This window comes from Chelon labrosus, assembly GCF_963514085.1.
Source record: "Chelon labrosus genome assembly, chromosome: 11".
NCBI classification, from domain to species: Eukaryota; Metazoa; Chordata; class Actinopteri; order Mugiliformes; family Mugilidae; genus Chelon; species Chelon labrosus.
This window is the reverse complement of record NC_140344.1, coordinates 21,310,680-21,329,182: the sequence shown is the minus strand read 5'-3', so window position 1 is coordinate 21,329,182 and position 18,503 is coordinate 21,310,680. Positions and strand designations below refer to the sequence as shown.

At 43.8% G+C, this 18,503-nt stretch overlaps 1 protein-coding gene across 1 annotated transcript in view; it reads right to left on the bottom strand.

Moving 5' to 3' along the window:
* dusp8a (dual specificity phosphatase 8a) overlaps positions 1 to 8,538 on the bottom strand; it is a 33,099-nt gene extending 24,561 nt beyond the window's left edge. The window contains exon 1 of the mRNA XM_084554841.1: positions 8,287 to 8,538. Within this exon, the coding sequence (XP_084410967.1) occupies positions 8,287 to 8,523 (237 nt within the window). The 5' untranslated portion in view covers positions 8,524 to 8,538. The remainder of the gene's footprint in view (positions 1 to 8,286) is intronic.
* Positions 8,539 to 18,503: the final 9,965 nt, after the last annotated feature.

Genomic DNA, 18,503 nt, shown 5'->3' with positions numbered 1-18,503 from the left:
GTGTATGCATGGAGAGTGCCTTATTATGTTTCTGCTTACAGAGCAGCTGTAGCAGAGTGGCTTGGAAGAAAGCCAGAGAGGGGATTTAGGCAGGACAAGGTCAGTCTGTGAAGTAAGATGTTACTCCGGTCGAGCAAAACTTGACTTAGCTCCACAGCTTGCTTCGTTACCGTCAAGATCTTTTCACATCTTTAATATGAACGACAGCATCTCTGGGTTGAGTCTGGCTGGATAACTTGCTTATCATTTCCCTCATTAATTTGTCATTTCTCTAATGTGAGCAGTTTAATCAAGGCGGAAAAATCACCCACAAATTATCTGAGTAGTTGTCATATACGTATATTCTCTCAATCAAAATATCAAGAGGTGGAATAAAATAGCGCTGGTTATTAGTAGTGACAGCCTGGCTGTTGTTTTTTATGCATCTGTCAAAAAGGCATCAATGCAACAAATTTTAAATGCACTTTTATCTGTGCACAAAACACATTTGCTATATATTTATTTTTTCTTCCTTTAGGCGTCTTTGTTTTAAATCCCCAACATCCTCCATCTTTGCTAACCCTGGGTAATTTTGGCTAATAATCCTAATGGGATCAGATCTAATTTGGGCGTGCGATCTCAATGCCTGAGGATTACGAGACTTTAACTGTACATACATGCAGAGCGCAAACACACACATGCAACTCGACGCGCTCTTGTTTATGAACGGCCCAGTTCGAGTTTCATTGTTAGGTTGAAAAAACGTCAAACGAGTGCAGCAGTAAAAAAAAAAACTATAAAATCTTGTGGGGATCCTTTGAGATTTTACAAAACAATTGAGTTTTTTCTCTTTACGGAGTTTTCACAAAAACAAAAAAGATGCAGTCAGTGTTTTTAGCTAAGAGGATTAAATTACATTTGAACTCTTCCCCTTTGGAAGTCTTCACCCTGTACTATATTTAACACACTCTGTGAATGACAGTACAGAGAGTGTGGGATATTTGCTGTGTTTTACAGCATGAAGTTTGCATGAATATCAGGCCAAATTACACATCCTGCTAAGTATGTGACATGTACAAAGTTTGCTGCAGTGTTAGAGGTCAACGACCTAGGGCTCGGGCTCGCTGTCAGACTGCAGCACTGGTACGGATCCCTCATGCCTCTGCAGTGCTACAGCATCACTAATATTACAGTGCTGGCCTCAGGCTCTCTGACGCATGCATACTGCAGGTAAACAAGGAATGCCATTGGCAGAGAGGGAAAACAAGGGAAGAAGGAATGCAAAAGGAAGCAAGGAAATAAGGGAGATAAGTTGAGGGAGGAGGATCGGATATATATATATACAGAGAGAGAGAGACAGAGAGGGGGATAAGAGGGATAGGAGGTGGCACATGCAAAACAATCGCTATCAACCCCACTGTACACAAGATTTATCTAAAGGATCTGGAGGCTGGTATCACAGCAGGACATAAACAAGGAGCGGCCACAGGGGACAGGTTGTTTTCTTCCTTTCCACTGCAAAGGAAGATGGCAAGAGAGACAAAAAGAAACTACTGCACGGCATGCAAGACACAAGAAAAGATTAAATCCATTAGAGCAACACAGAACTGCACATTTGCGTTAGATATGTGATATTGTGACTGTGTTGTGCAAGAAATCCTCAGCGGCCCCTGCATGTTTCCAAATGACCCCGTGTTATAAAATATGTAAGGAGTCGAAGAACAACAAGGCTGGAGTCGAGGCTTGTCCTCCGAGTCAATGCTCCTTATTTTAGTCGCACACCATGAAACATGGATGATGGGCAGCTTGGCAACAAAAGATATTTGTGGAATTGTGCGTACGGTAAGCGCTTGTGCAAGAAAGTGAAACATGATTTCGCCTGACCTCAGGAGTGCCGCTGACCAGTGTCAAGGTCAGTGCAGAGCGTAGAGGCCGTGTGTGTGTGTGTGTGTGTGAACTGGTCTGTGACACAGCATCAGCATAAACAGTCTAAAAATGGATCCGCATTCCTGAAACGCAGTCCATCTCCTCTCAGTGTGTCCACTCTGGGATGTCCCATGAAAAACAAAACGAATGAACCTCAGCAAAGAAGAGACACGGGATTACAATACACTAGGGATTTTGATACCAAGATGGTACTGTGTGCATGAGTCAAACTTTGTCCCCTTATACTAATCCAGCAACTGCAGAACACGAAGTACATATCAGACATTTAATTATTATTTTGACTGACACACGACCGCATTTCTTACATTCTTAATACTAGCTTTACAGTTTAAAGTACACGCAGCAGGCGGTGACCTCTTCTCGCAGTGCGAGCGTCATTTTAAGACTCTGCCGCACAGGGTGCAACATACACCACTCTCCGTTGTATAGATAACACTCTGGGGCCAGATGACGTCAATGACGGGCACTGGCAGCTGTCACTTTCATGTATGCTACAGGAGGTGTGCTATGTGTCATAAAGCTCTCGTATCTCTATCCTTATGAAGACCGACGCAGGGTAATAAAGTAATTAACAAGCAAATCCGGGTTTAAGGTGAAGATTTAAGATTATTTCAGTTTACGGGATGGGGAATTAATGTTTGTGGGATGTGAGGATGTGTCAGGCTGGTGAAAGTCCCCGATGTCCCCGTGCATGTGCAGAGTGAGGTCATGCTTGATCATTTCAGACATGGGGTCACATGATACGGTCACACCTTAACACCACTGAGTGTCAGGGGACCTTTTGGACATACACCCGGGCCACCGCATACATTCGGTAATGCCCGTAAGCTTTTTACATACGAGTATAAGGTTTCTCTGTGTCTCACATACACTCAGACATAACTGATGTCTATAAAAGCGACACGCACATATCCAGTTATTTCATCCTCCACACTTTTAATATAATGGACGCCACATGCCATACCTCTAAAATGATCTCTCATGATCTGATCTCACAGCAGTGAAATAATATTTCACATACTTCAGGATGCACTGGTGTATGTCTAAAACTATCATCAGAATAAGAGCATATGCGTCTATGTCAAACTGTGGGATCTTTAAAGCAAACAGTGATTCATGTCGTGACCTCACCAAAGCAAACACATGACACATCCGGCTGTGCGGAACAACCACTGCCAGTTACAGCGTCTTTGTTCTAACTTGGGATAAGGAAAGATGTCAATGAAACACATAGAAAATTCCCTGAATATGACCTGAGGGTCATGAGGGGAAAAAACAAAATCCACACAGTGAGTCACCAACTAAGTTTTCAGTTCTGCTTCTACCATGGAGGCAGATGACACATGAAACACTCAAGTGTTGTCCTTCATTTTGAAAGAGTAATTACTGGAAACTTCTGTGTCTAATATGAAAAAATGTATGGTGTTTTCCAAAGGCCAGCGTCTTTGCCTTGTGTCTGACAATTCATTTACAAGCACAAGCATTTTTGCCGGTAAAGTCTCACCCTCCATTCTCCAAATTCACCTTGGGTTTCCCATAATGTGTCATCCCAGCCAACCCCCCATTCCCCCTTCGCAAGGCGGGATAAACACAACATATGGTGCGTCATCAGTGGAACTGATGGAGAACTTCTTCATTGCATAAATGCATTAGTTGGTCACGTGTCGTCTCTGCCTGTGCAGCAGGGCACTCAGCCAGTCCTACCAATTAAGATCACAGACAAGATCACAGAGACTTTGCCTGGCTTGCTTATTTGCTTCGTGGCCATTATGGCAAAAAGAACAACTGTGTATTATCATGTCTAATATTTTTATTTTATTTGATTATTTGGTGAGGAGAGTGCACATTAATGAACACTTCGTGCAACTACATGACGCTGTGCAATTATGCCGGATTTAGCCAGAAGCTAATTTCCACCCGTGCTCCTCATATTACGGTATTGCAACACTTGAAGACGTGCCAGAGTCTAATGACTGAAATTAGAAGCTTTGTCATCAGAAGAAGAACAGAATTTCTGCGGCATCTCTTGTCTTGATAAATTAGCTAAATGACCGTCTTTCAAAACATTTTAATAACTTTGTGTCAATTGAATTAGTCATGCACTGACTAAATGCTTTAAAGCTACATCAATGAGAATCAATCATAATCTGACTGATTCTGATTGATTCTGAAGGCTACATTAGTGTAACTTATTTACCACTTATTTCTTAAGTCAAAAAGCCAAAAAGGTCAGATGAACTCCCCACATAGGAATTTTAATTAGTTCTTGTTCCATACTGATTCCAGTATTAGGTCGATTTCTGGTCTCTTTTTACAGTCCTATTTAAAATCTTTACACCACAGTGCGTGGGACTCCTCACCTCCCAGTATTCACATTTTCCTAATGGAAATTTTACTCACAAAAAAAGTTTTTGAATGTGGGTCAGCGACATTTGGCCGATACCTGATCCACTCATCTGGGTCAGAATGATTTAAAAGCTGATTTCCGGCTCAAAAACAAAAAAAAACAAACAAAAAAAACAACGAAAAGCCTTACACTGGAAAGATTCTTGTGGTATTTAAGTTCCAAAACATTCCAGCATGTGACAACTTGTAACGTGTCTCTCACTGAGAAGGCTTTATATAGGACTTTAAATAGATTACGATGTGTTCGCTCATTCATCGGAGATGTGGCATTCATGCCTACAAACAGAAAGAAGGGTGCTCCTCCAGACTGGTAGTGAAAACCTCTGGTCCATCTGTCAGGCCTGCACGGCCGGCTGTTCCCATCACAGCAGCGGGGATTAGCCGGGCTTAAGCCAAGAAACCAGCCGCCTGCCCTCCAGCCTGTCAGAAAAGGCACGAGGAAGCCCCATTCCAGACTAAGCCCGTGCCATCCCTCTCCCTGCAGAGGTCCACCAACACGTAACCTACTGTATCCAGCTCTCTGTGACCTACATTAATAGAGAGCATTAATAAAGAGGTGATGAAGGGGATGGGATGCGATAGGTAGAAGAAAGAGGACACCATTTTGATTGCTGCTGTGCTGGTCAGGGATGTTCATTCAGCTCTGTTAACTGAAGCTATGGGAGCTTCTATGAAAGAGGGTGAGTGCATCGCCTTGGGGGACGCAGGCTATTAGTTCTCAATGGGATGTGAGGCGGGAGGCAGCAGCCCATCCATGAATACCCTCAATGCTGCTCTCCTGCTTCCTGCATTCACTTCCCCAACAAAGAGCCACAATGGTGTTCTTTGCTGTCTTGGCTGGATGAGGCGGCTCCTGGCGATGCTCAGAGCCATGTGGGGGGTAGAGAGGATGGTGTGTGTCTTTGTGTGTGTTGAGTTAGTTGGGAGCTGGCTTTAACGCCACACAGCCAGTCTGCACGTGCCCAGCCCACGGCCTGCCAGTGGCCACACAAAAGGGATGATGTCATGCTTAGCCAATAACAAAAGAGTCTGGGTCCGTCAGGCCCTCCTCTCTCACCCGGCTAGTTCCAGCTTTATCCAGCCTAGCATTAATCACAAGCCTTATCCTCTTTACTGGGGGTGGGGAAGGGATAATAACAAACCAGCCATGGGACAACACCAGACAGGGAGAGGAAAATTAACTAAACGATGAAGGAACGGGCTGGTGGTGGGAAGCTGCAGGAGACAGAAAGACAGACAGAGCCCAGACAGACAGATCTGTCATGAGACTGAAAGTGAGAGAAATCAGGAGGAAGCATGGCTCTGTGGGGTGCCACAGTGTGAGATGTGCCAAGCACAAGGCCCCACACAGAGATGAACCTAACAGACCCAGCACAGAAACACAGTGAAGCTTGCTGCACTGACTACAGTAATGAAACTCAGACTGAATAGATCCAAAGCCTAACAAATGTCTCAGCTCTCCAGCTGCAGTTTTTTTTTTTTTTTTTTTGGCTCCCTCAGTTGTCTCTGTTGTTTTCTCTTTGTTGTTGTTTTTCTGTCTAAATCCGTAGTCTGCGAGAGTAGGTCATGCAGCATCACAACCCAAAAAAACATCATTATCTGGGCAAAACTGGATCATTCTGTGAGGATGAGTCAAATATTCTGAGATGCACGATCTTTCGTGTGGCCCTCAGGCCACATCAGGCGAACCATAACTCAGGCTGGTGTTACACAAGATCCGTGCTAATGAGAATTTAGGAAAAAAGAATACAGCTTTATCTGGCTGAAGCCTCTGCTGAAGCCTTTGCAATAAAGCACTGCAAAGGCAAACGTCAAGTAGCAATAATGCATAGTTCTCCATTTTACCATGTAATCATTTGGAAAGTGTCAGTCACCCAGTGTCAGTGTTTAACTGTAATCCAGCTAGAGCAGCAGAGCAGTACAATCATCTAGGGTAATAATGTATGAATGATTTTTTTGCCATTTGGTAGACAGGGTGATTCAAATTTTCCGGTCATGTTTGTCATCATGTCATGTACCAAGTAGAGTCAGTTTCTCAGCTACAATCTATGGACAGATACGCTATCAACATGGGAGGTGACACGTCCAACACTTACAGGCGGTTTAGATTTCTGCGGCAAGTTGACGCAGAAGCTACGGCAACAACGCGGACCCTAGAGCCTGGTAACTGGACGTGCACCTCCCCAGAAATCTAACTACGCGCCGCGGCGACGCAGAGCACAAAAGCTGCGATCGGTCCGCTAGGTAGTAGCGCGTCTCCGCTTTAGTATTTCCAGCTGTTTCTCCATCTCTGCAACTTTTCAATTGATTGTTTTAAAAAATAACCTGACCGTCAAGAAAAACACAGCGCCGGCTAGCATTTGGGTGGTGCTGTTAGAGAGCGAGCCAGACTGACGAGCGCACAAATAACACCGCCGCGGGCTGCATGCGTAAGTTACGGCGTCTAGGTCCCACAGTACTCTAAAAGAGCCTTTAGACTTGCTCCTGGCAACCAGGATGTAAAACAACAAAAACAGCAATAACATTTTATGGACTGCCCTTCTGTGTCACACCTAAGAAAAAAATGCCAATCACCTGCTAAGAGTGCTGTAAATCACTGTGCTACTGCATTGGGTGTAACATGGTTAAAAGTTAAATAAATACCTAAAAATAACATTTGGAGTCAAGAGTTAGAATGCCATGAGCCATGTAACCCAAAGCATTGTGGTCTTTTTTCAGTCACGTAAAACTGCTGGGTGACGTGGGGCCACTCAAACAAGATACGGCCGAGAAACACATCCCATACATAAAAAAAACAAAACAAAACTTCATCCTCTCCTCTCACTGCACCCCTCTCAGAGTTCCTTCAGTTTCACAGAGAGACTAAAAATACAGGAGTCTGCGTGCCATGGGTGGACAGGCCATGGACAAAAAAAAAAAAAGGCTGTCATATTCGGAGCAGAAGTCATGGAAAACGGGAGGATCCGATTTCAGGGCCACTGATAAGCAACAAACCTACAGTACGCCCGCATGCCCGCCAAATATAGCACCCACTGATGTGGTGCAGGCTTGGGCTCGCACAGAGGAGGCCCGTCCAGAACCACAGTGGTAACATGGGGTCAGGCTGTTTGTGATGATCTTAAAAAAAACTAAATCAAAGTCAGTGTATTGCCTCAAGGGAATTTGAATCTGAGGCCTCTGGTTCAAGGAAAGTCTTACTACACCAACTGGGTGGCCCTACTGTACAACACATGGATGATGCAAGCAGCTTTGCTATAATTCCACAGTGAGGAGCACACCCTAAGTGTGATGCTGTGATATATTTGTGTGGGCCTATTTCCTGTGCAGATTCTGCTGGAACAAGCAAGATTATGCTGACTTGTCCCAACACACTGAATAAATGCACCTTTTTAATTCCCCAAGCTATTTGCAAGTTTTTCTTTGTAAAAATTTAGTAAATCCCCAAAGTCCACTTGGCTCAAACACATTGTTAAAGTCAGCTTTTTAGTTTGGGTTTTGTTAGCATGGGGTGGATTTACAAAACGTAAAAACAACATCAAAATGTTGTCTTCTGTCACAAATCATTGACCTCTGAAGCATTAACAGCATTTTGGGAACAGCACAAAGTGATATTCTGATGGAAATCTAGATGAGAATATCAATACAGGCATCCAGCAGCCGGTTAGCTTAGCACAAAGGCTGGAAACAGGGGAATCAGATAGACTTGCTCTGCACCAGGTAACTAAAATCCATGTACCAGCACATTAATTAACCTCCTATATATCCTTTGTTTGTGAGAGGGCTTAAAAAAAAAACTACACTACTCCTTTTAACATAGATTATTAAGTTGGAAAGAATCAGGTGTCTTGGCCTTATCAGCAATGTGGAAGCTTGCCACAGAGACAGTCTGGCATCGCATCCTGCCACCCAAAAAGGAATCAACTGTCAGGTAGATTTAACGGAGCTTTGACTCACCTTCACCTTGCCGTTGGGTTGCAGCAGCTCAGTAACCGACACCTTGTCCTGCTGCAGTCGCCTCTTCACCAGCTTCGAGCAGCAAACGTTGACGGCGCCTTGCACGTGCGACGCGTTGTACTCAGAAAACGTCCTGCTGTCAATCACCAGCAGGCGGCCCGTCCCTCTCTGGATGAGGCTCGCCAGCCGCTTGATGTCCATCACGCTTCGTTTATTGGGCCCTTTCTCCCCTGCCATGACGTAGGAAGGGATGGTCACCCTGGGTCACAGATGTGGGGGCGGCGAAGGAAGAAGGGTAGACGAGAGAGGGAAAGGAAGAGATGGGGAGGAAGAGGAGGTCAGTGGAGGAGGGCTACCACTGGAGCAGGCGCTAAGAGATCCATGGTGCCTAAAGAGAGAAGAAGGAAAATATAAGAGTTAGAAGAATCACACTGCTTAAGTATGTGCCATTCAATGGTTTATTTCAGCGCTATTATTGGCTACCAGTGACATTCAAGGCTGCCTCAGTCAATTTTGAGATGCTGCGGACGAGACAGCTGATAATCAGAAAGGGCATGGCCACTGCTAGTCCCGAGCTTCAGTCCAATCATGCCAGTGGAACAAATAAAAAAACCAAACACTGCAAAGTAAAAAGGACATATCTATTTCGCGTAAATTCCCAAACTCGAGTCTAGCACACAATGTATTTTTGTGCCTTTGTTTTATGACTTTTAACACCGTGCATGCAAAAATAACCACAACGCTAAACATGGATATAAAAGCTATTAAAAGACTTAAAAGACAGCTGGATCATCCTCCAGGATTTATCAGTCCTGAGATCTGAAGGAATATCACACTGCCAAACACAAAGACTTAAATTAGACATGCACAACAATAAAACCCTTGCGTGTGTGTGTGTGTGTATGTGTGTGCACAAGTGTGTGTGAAGGCTGGTGGTTGTTGATTGAGGGTCTCTTTTGCGGTAGCTCATGAAACAGGAAACTGAGGGCGTGAGATAAATTAAGCTGGGGGAATTCAGAGAGCAGGTCTGGACACAGGCAAAGGGCCCGTGTGACATCCTGGGTGAGTGTGCGTGTGTGTGTGTGTGTTTGTGTGTTAGAGAGAAGCGTCTATAAACTTGATGAACTGCCTCCTCCCATCCATCACTTCTAATCACACCGATCTCCTCCCTGCTCACTTTCACCAGAGCACTTGTACATTTAACATGAGACACGCACACACATGCAATCATTTATTAGGGTTGAAAGACCAGTGACTGCATGTGAAAGACAGCGTGTGTGTGTGTGTGTGTGTTTCGAGATAATGTCCGAATAAAAAAAAACAGAAACCTATGCAGGCTGAGGACCACTTCCTTGGTCAACCAGGTGTCACGCGACAAGTGAGAAGGTCAGAATGTGAATGCCGCCATGTTGTTTTATTCATCTACAGGCACATGGCGTCATGAAAAATGAATGGGGCGCCTCTCATTTACCCCGAAGCCTAAATGGACGTTTAAACCTCAGCGGGAAAGGGAGAGTACGAGGGACGGAGGTGAAGAAACAGATAGCGGCGATAAAAGTAGACAAAGGCCTCGTCGTAATTTAACAGCGGCAACACAGAATGAGATTAATCACATCAACAACACAAATGCTAAAATTAATGTGGTGAAAACAAGACTGTATGTTCCTCTACAAGAAGAAAAAAGAGCAGCACTTCTCTAAGATAGGCAGCAAAAAAAAAAAAAAAAAAAAGTGGTAAAGGTGGGTGAGAAATGAGACACTGAAACAAGAGGAAATGTGGTGAAACTGTGTCTTCAGATCAGTGGTGTCTTGAGAAGACATGCAGCCTAGCTCTGCTCTGCAACTTTTCACCTGTGTTCTGACACCAGCACCGTGGAGGGAGGGAGGGAGGGAGGGAGGGAGGGAGACGGAGACAAGAGAAGAGCAGAGCATGGGGGAGGAAGTGAAGGATGTTATTCGGCGAGGATCTCTCCAGCCTAGCAACTCAGCCAGCTCAAGGTGAGGGAGGGGACAATTGTGGAGATGTAGGAAGGAAAAAAAGAGAAAACATAGAAACAGAAAGTCTGACTAAAAAGATAAACGGAGGGAGAAATACCAACATAAAAACATTCTCATAAGTAATCTTGTGGACGACTGCACCCAGCGAATGGCATGTAGTTAATGCCATAACATGAGATGTGACAAACAGCTTTGCAGTGCAATTCATAACAGGGAAGGCCTTGCATCATTCCTCTAGAGCCGCAAAATAATCATTTTCCACCACATACATTCAGGCCTATGCCTCCGGTATATCCATTATCAGGTTTGGCCAGCAGCCTGAACATAGATGTACACATGCTGTTGCTTCCTGGCAACCTGCCTGATGCAAGAGCAGCAGCACAAGAACATGAAGGAAAAAATCTAGACAGACAGTGGCAACTGCCTGCACGGTAAACAGAGCCAAACTGCTGCTGTACTGGAAAGCGGCCGCAGTAAAGCAAAAGAAACAAGCGAGCTGTAAAGTACACAACAATTAAGACAGTCAGTGGAGGTTGAAGGTAAGACACCCACCTCTCTGGACACATTGTTCCTTTAAAAAGCAACACAAACAAACACATCTAATCCACTTAGCGATTCTGTCTCTGTGTGATTCAGTGCAGGCTTCTGCATTAATACTTTAAGCATAGCACAATTTGGTGACCTGCAGCGACGCAGTACACAGCATACTGACATAGTGACATATCCACACTTTTCAGATAATGTGCACCCGAACATCCAATTTGCAGAAATACTAAGCCTTGCTGCAATGCCCCCCCCCCCAACCACCACATACCAGAAACAGCCCCTGCCACATTACGACCTGCCCCATCACCTGTTATAGCATACCTTATATGGCAGGGAGCCCGTCAGTCGAGCAGCTAACAACACAGCTTCCAGGGGTGTGAATCTTTTTCTCTCTTTTCCCGTGTCCCTGCTGCTGAGCACAGCATCTGACGCTGCATATGTCTAATGGCGACCGCTCTCCCACCCACCCGGAGTCTGGCACTTTTTCCCTCTGAATCCCTCCTTCCTTCTCTATCACTCTCTTTCTTGCTCTTGTGCAGAGAAAGGAGATGGGGAGGGGAGGGGAGGGGAGTGGAGTGTGCAGGTTTACATGTGTGGCAGCAAGAGACCGGCGCTCTGCATCTTCCTGCGCCGCCAGACAATCATCCTACGGTAACCTTGCTCTCCCTGTTTGCGTGCACAAGAATGGGAACGAGGAGAGGAGTTAATTAGAGAAAGTGCAGTAAAGAATACAAAGTGACAATTACATCATGGACGGCGTGGAGGGGGAGCACGAACCTCAACATGCTTATTCAGCATAACAACCGCAACCGTTACGCAAAAGCGCCTTTGTCCCTTCGCTTAGCATCAGGCCGGGAAAAATAAGGAAACATTAAAAAATAAATACGCTGCCAGGAGCATGCTGTGAGGCTCTGGCTGAGCGGAGGAAAACAACCAAAGAGGAGGGAAAGCAGAGAGACAGACACAGTGTGTACAGGCCCGGAGCAGATTCTGCTGTTGCCATAGAAACAGCCTGGCTGGGGTGATCGGGGGGCACGCGGAGGGTGATGTTGATGGGATGCTACTGGTGCTGATGCTGGGTGAGGATACAAAAAGGAGGAGGGGGGTGCGGGGGGGGGGCTACAAACTGACAGTGGCACTCAAAATAGACTGTCTCAAATTTAGCTGCACAGCTACGAGGAAGTTATCATGTTCCATTAAGGAACTAGTCAGTCAACAAGTTTAGCAAATTTAGCATCATGTTTTCTATATTTGTGGAGGTAAGAGAGTCCAGAAGGTCAACAGATCTAAGCAGACAAGACTAAGCTGCTCCTCGCCGGTGAAACAATGGCACGGTGACGAGTCGCCGAAGGCTGAAGAACCAGATCAACTGGTCTACGCTGTGGGATTTTTCTTAACCTCCTGTACAGGAGATGGGAAATTTGAATGCCTGAATTTACTTGCACTTTCTCCAGAGTACGGGAACTGTCAGCCGTCTGTCATGAATGCTGAATGAGGTATGCTCAGAAATTATTGTTTTCCAAGTACAGAGCCAAAGAGGAAAACCCCAGAGGTACGTATAAACATTTTTCCCCGTTCTTGTCAAGTAAAATAAGTTCACACAAATCATCCACAGACTTTAACGTCACTCTCTTTACAAGTAGATAATAAAAACCTGATAACAAAAACGCTTCTCCGTAATATATAATTGAATAAAGCTGAGGAAGTAACTTTATCTCCACAAAACGGAAAATCCACACGGCGACATTCACAGGCCTTTCACACGGAGAGCCGTGAGTTACAACGGGACAGCTCAATAATGCCGTATCAGACATCGGGGAGAGAGTCAAACACAAAGAGAGCAACTGGAGGGCAACCAGCGGTGATGTAATACCATCCATGTTATTCATTAACCCCCCTGCATAACGTCACCTGCGGCCACAGCCTTGAGTCGACTGATATAAAGCGGGCTCTTGGTTTCACACAATGAGAGACATGACATGTTTGTTTAGACCGCAAACACTTACATCACCCAAGCATCCCATGCCCTTTACTCCGTGCCACGGGCTCTCTCATGAACTCAAAGTCTGCATCTGCCTGTGTGTGTGTGTGTGTGTGTGTGGGGGTACGAGGTGCCTGTCTCTTTTGAGTGTATGTATCGTTTACACTTTCAAAAAGCAACCACAACAAAGCACTGAGCAGGAACTCAAAAGTAACACCATCAACACACAGAGCTGCCAGAGGATTAGTGGGTCACCACCTTACCCACTGCTGGGTGATAGAAAACATTGGCTGATAAGAATGTTCCTGAGGTATTTCCAATATTAGACATTTTTCCTTCCCCAATATACTTTAAATATCAGCTGATACCAAGTCACGTACAATGTGCACTAACCCAATATCCAGTTCTGCATTTTTAGGACACATAGAAGTTTATAAATCGATTACAGGAACAACTCTATTTCACCACAACAATAACTTAAAAGAAAAAAAGACATATTTAACCCATAATCCTGCAATGGGGAAATTGCAGTTCCTGCTGTTTGACCCATCCATTTGTTCACACAATAGTGTGTACAGTTGGAGCAGTTGGCTGCAGCCTCTAAGGACTGCGCCCGGGGAGCAATTTGGGGGTACGATACTCGCTCGGGGCACCTCAGCCATGGAGGCGAACCTGGGACCCATATGTCCCAAGCTGCACCTCTAACCACTACTCCACAGCTCCCCCATAAGAATGTAGGGCTATGAATTTGTGTTTTTCGCATATAATGGATTAATGTCTTAGGCTATAAAATATGAAACAAAAGTACTGATTTACTTGTTAGAATTGTCTGTTGATAGAGAGAAACTGGAACTTAGTAGTTAACAAATTGTTTTACTGTAGTTTATTTTACTTTTTATCATACAAACACATTCAGCTCTACTACCATGTCCTGTCACTGCATTTAGAGCTATAAAAATAACCACAAAAGCATCCAAAACCAGTGTTTGTCACAGTCATCTCAAATTAATCTGAAAGCACCTATTTTATTTTTGGATGCTGTACTCAGAACAACAAAGTGTGTGGCGGCATGTAGATATAAATAATAAAAATCTATAAAAAGATTAGTATAATGACAAGCCTGGGGTGTTTACAAGTTGAAACAGTGAGTGCAGCATGAACGGTGCTGTCACAGGGATCAAGTAATTTTGAAGAAGAAAAAAACCCCCAAACAATTCCTGGTTGGCCCTGGTGGGGCAATTTAGCAGCATTGCACTGTAAACAACATACCCAGGTATAAAGACTTCTGGTGTCCTCTAATCAATACTCTCCCAGTGCGACTGCTGCAGATTGTAGGATCATGTAACAAAGTGGGACTACCCTCCGGATTCCACCATAACAACAAAATTACGACACAAACGCAGAAATAATACCGAGAATCTCTAAGATAACAAATATAACGTCATAGAAATAAATTGTGCATGATGAGAAATGCGGAAAAGCGTACTGAAAAAAAAAATTGCAAACGCCTCAGATATTGCAAATGATAGGGAGATGGAGCGCACAAAGAAATAGATGGGACGGTTCAGTTTGATAGCGTCAATAACAATAATGGAGGGTGAGCGCACGCAGCGCACTATAATAAAGCGACCTACATTAGAAATAAGAACTGAGTACAACGCGACCAGAGGACGTTTCCTTTACAAACTCTGCACACGTTTAACATATGTGAACATTACACTAATAGACACTCGAGCTGTAGTGAGAGGTGTTATTTGAGGAAACCTGCCCTGTGTTGTTATGACGCGTGGATATGTCCGCATGCGAAAACGAACCACTCCATTGATCAGACAGTCTGCAGCAGCAGCAGCAGCGCGCAAATTCAACAGAAAGAAAAATAATAATTAAAAAAAAACCAAAAACATTTTCGACTTACCGTCAAATTGTGTTTGGACAAACGGCCAAATGTTTGTCACAGTGAAAGAATCGATTACTTCAGCCTGAACGGGTTTAATTCCCCATTATAAGACGGGCGCGCACATTAATAAGAGAGGTGGGGGGGCGTGCGCGCTGACGGATGGACTCGCCGCAGCAGCAGCAGCAGGAGGGGGCGCGAGCACGGTTGCTAACGTAAGCTAGCTCTGAGCGTAGCAACGCACTTGATAAAACCTAATTTCTGCCAGTTTTAACAACACGCACACAGGCACACTCACCTCGGGCTCCACGACGGGGTCTGCGTGTTATACAGCTGGCCTCCATGTGTGAGGGGACAGCGGCGGTGTCTTCATGGGGGCTGGCCGTGGGTGTTTACCTGGCGGCGTTGCGGGGTGACAGTAGTAACCCACAGCTGACGGAGGGTGACAACGCCAGGAGCAAACGAGGCATGGGAAGCGCGGCGGTGACAGGCTACAAACGGCTCCTTTTTAGCCGCTCGTCTTGCCGGGAGACGCTGTCGGCTCGTGGAGTGATAGATTAGCTTTGCTAGGCTAGTTACAGGCTAAAACGGTTAGTGTGAATGTGTATGTGGAGGAGGGAGGGAGGGGGGGGGGGGGGGCTAGGTACAGGAGGTGCACTTTAGCACTTTCATGAACTAAAGCGATGAGGTCATGGTTCAGAAGGGGGGGGGGGGGGGGGGGGGGAAGCTGTGAGGTTGACGTCACCTCCAGCCAATCAGCGATGGAGGCTTAAGGGCAAGGTGACGTCAGCCTTCTGATCCGCGGATTTAAGGGACAGTCCGACATTTTTTTTAAAGGAGACACGCTCATAGATACTTAATTTATCTCGAGGGATAAATGAAAGAAATGATTTATTTTTATTGCAGTGTACTATAGCAATAAATATAAAGGATCATCCAGCAGTTAACAGTAATGTTAAATTAATGTTTCACGTACATGTGCACTCGCTTGCCAAAATATTAGGAACATTAGTGAAAAATAATGCACTTTAATATATTTGATATATATATTTGATTCATGACTGTTGTACTTTTCAGCTTATGTTGAAACTGTTAAAAAAAAAAAAAAAGGTGGTAATGACTAAAAAGAGGCTGTCAATATAATAGAATACAAGTACTACAAACCACGTCCTCCCAAATGAAAACACAGTTAAATCAACATTTCTCACCGTTATTTTAAAACAAATACTGAGTACCACATCATTCATGAAACAAGGGTCTCTTGCAGGGCTGCTATATTAAAATGCATTTGTTTTCACAAGGGTACCTAATGAACTGGCTAGTCATTGTGCATATTTAGGGTATCTTTATAAATTAAAGACATATATGTCAGCTTAAAATTAAGGCCATACTTTTGTTGCATTCTTGTCTCTACCGGTGGCCTACTTTTGGATGGCACTGTATTTTTTTTTTTTTTTTTAGTAGTCATGGACCGTATTTGTGTCAGCGAGATTACAAAAATCCCACAATGGGTAAATTGGTTTTCTGTGTATACCTTAAGGAAATTTTAGTTGTCAAACAGACATCAGCCTCTTGCTGATTAGTCACTCAGTGGTTAGGAAATACAAAAAAAAATGACGTTTTAGTTAAAATTAGGTCTTTAAAATCTTTTTTTTTGTTTGTTTTTGAAGATGAAACTACTTCATAGAGGGACATGTTTTTGTCCTAGAGCAAACCAGAACAACATTTCTTTCATACCTCCAGCATTTGTAGGTCAAACATAACATACAGGTATTTTGTAGACTTTTAAATAGGCTTACACTGTTTATGTAACAAACCATGAACATTCGAGTGTTTCACTAAGCCTCTAGGTGCAGGGACTAATTTAGATTTTTTTTCTATTGTACTTACATTTATTTAATCTTCATTAAATGCACAAGGCTTCTTAATTGAAATGCATTTGTAAGCAACTTAGCTGTCCTCCCCTGAGTCCCATTTAAATTCTGAATATGCTCTTGAAGACAGCATTATAGTCATGTTCTCATCATCCCAGTAAAACCGACCCGATTACATCATGAGATAATTCACTGCACTGCAAAAAAATTTTTGCACTACAGACTGCTGCACCATTTAAATACACAACATGACTGAAGCAAAATGATGAAAAAGCAGATCTACAATCGGGCAGTGTAATCTCAGTATTTTTGATTATTTATTCAAACACCCGAACCCAAGTGCTCCCTGCGCGGGAGGGAGCTTTGCATAGAGATGTTCCCCTGCTGTGCCAAAACAGCCTATTTGGAGAGCTCACCTAAACTGCTTCCCTTTGTTAGCATCAGTCTTTGTACAGATAATGTTTATGGGTAAATATAATCCCATTCTTACACCTCTGCAGTAACATGAGAAGTGTTACCTTTATTATGTGTCGAAATTATAAAAATAAACCCTTGACCTACTCAAGTGGAGAAAGAAGTCTTGGTTTACAAGGTATTGCCTGCCTCGGACACATGCTGACAGTGACAAACTAGATAAGTTAAAGGCCCTGGGAATTACATGATGTGCCTATTAATAACAACACACGCATGCTTTTTCTTCAGCAAGGGCAACAAATCTGGAGATCTGTGTGGCTCCCACATGCTCTAATGTACATATTATGATACAATATGAAACATTTTAAAAGAAATAGATAAAAAAAATAGAAAAAATACAGCTAACATATTACAGATATTGACGCTGCTTTATGCAGAGTGTCACATTCTTTCTGAATACTGAATAACAGCCGTAAAAAGTGGGTGTTTGAATTCAGTATCATCAGTTCTCTTTTGTTGGATTGAAAGCCTTTGTTCTGTTGTTCTGCCATCAGTGTGTCATTGAGTAAACACTTGAATGCAGTGTGTTTGAGCCACTGGCTGCATGTGCTGTTAGATTGCACACACTGGCACCTAGTGGTGGGAAATAGTCACTGCATCCTGTGTGAACATAACATGAAGCCAAGACTAATCAGATGTGTGTGTGTGTGTGTGTGTGTGTGTGTAATTGAGAAAGAGTGAGTCAGAAATACAGTGGCACAGATTCATGAAAATCTACCTTTATTTGGATGCAAAAACTCACAACTTAAAGCGATACTGTAGCAGAGGAGAGGAATACTGATTGCTGGTTTGTTGTATGTCTGACTGTTTGGCTATTTCGTCATCCCCCATGTTGATCATCAGAAGAGGACCGGGTAAGCACTGACAACAAGCACTCAAAATAAAAGCCTTTCAGTCAAGTGCACTGGACATTATCGGAGGATCGTGGATTCTGCTGTCAATTTCGTCCCTGTGTTCTTGTAAAAGGTCGTTTTGGCAGTTTCTTTCTTTTTTTTATATTTTCCCTTCCTCATATCGATGTTTACAAATTGGTCCAATCCCGCGCAGTTAAGACCGTCCTCTGATAATGTCCATGGCCGTTGATCTGATGCACTATGTCAAGATAGAAGTTGTTTGCTTTTTGTTACATAGAAAACTGTCTTCACTGTTTTAGCTGCCTTACACATAGCAATTGTTTCTCGTGTTGTCAACGGAAAGTGGCCTAGAGTCACAGATGGAATAGAGTGGGGACTGCGTAGAAACTCAGTCTGAGGTAAAATTCTCCAAGAAAACGATAAAAACATACACAGAAAGCAAAGCATACTAAAGCAAAGCCTAAAGGCCTAAAGTAATAATACTGAAGACTGAACGTAATCTGTTTCTTTTCCGTACTGTAAGGTAACTTAGGTAGTTGTCACATTTTGTTCCGTTAAATCTTGCAATATAAACCGATGGTTTGATCCACAGTATGA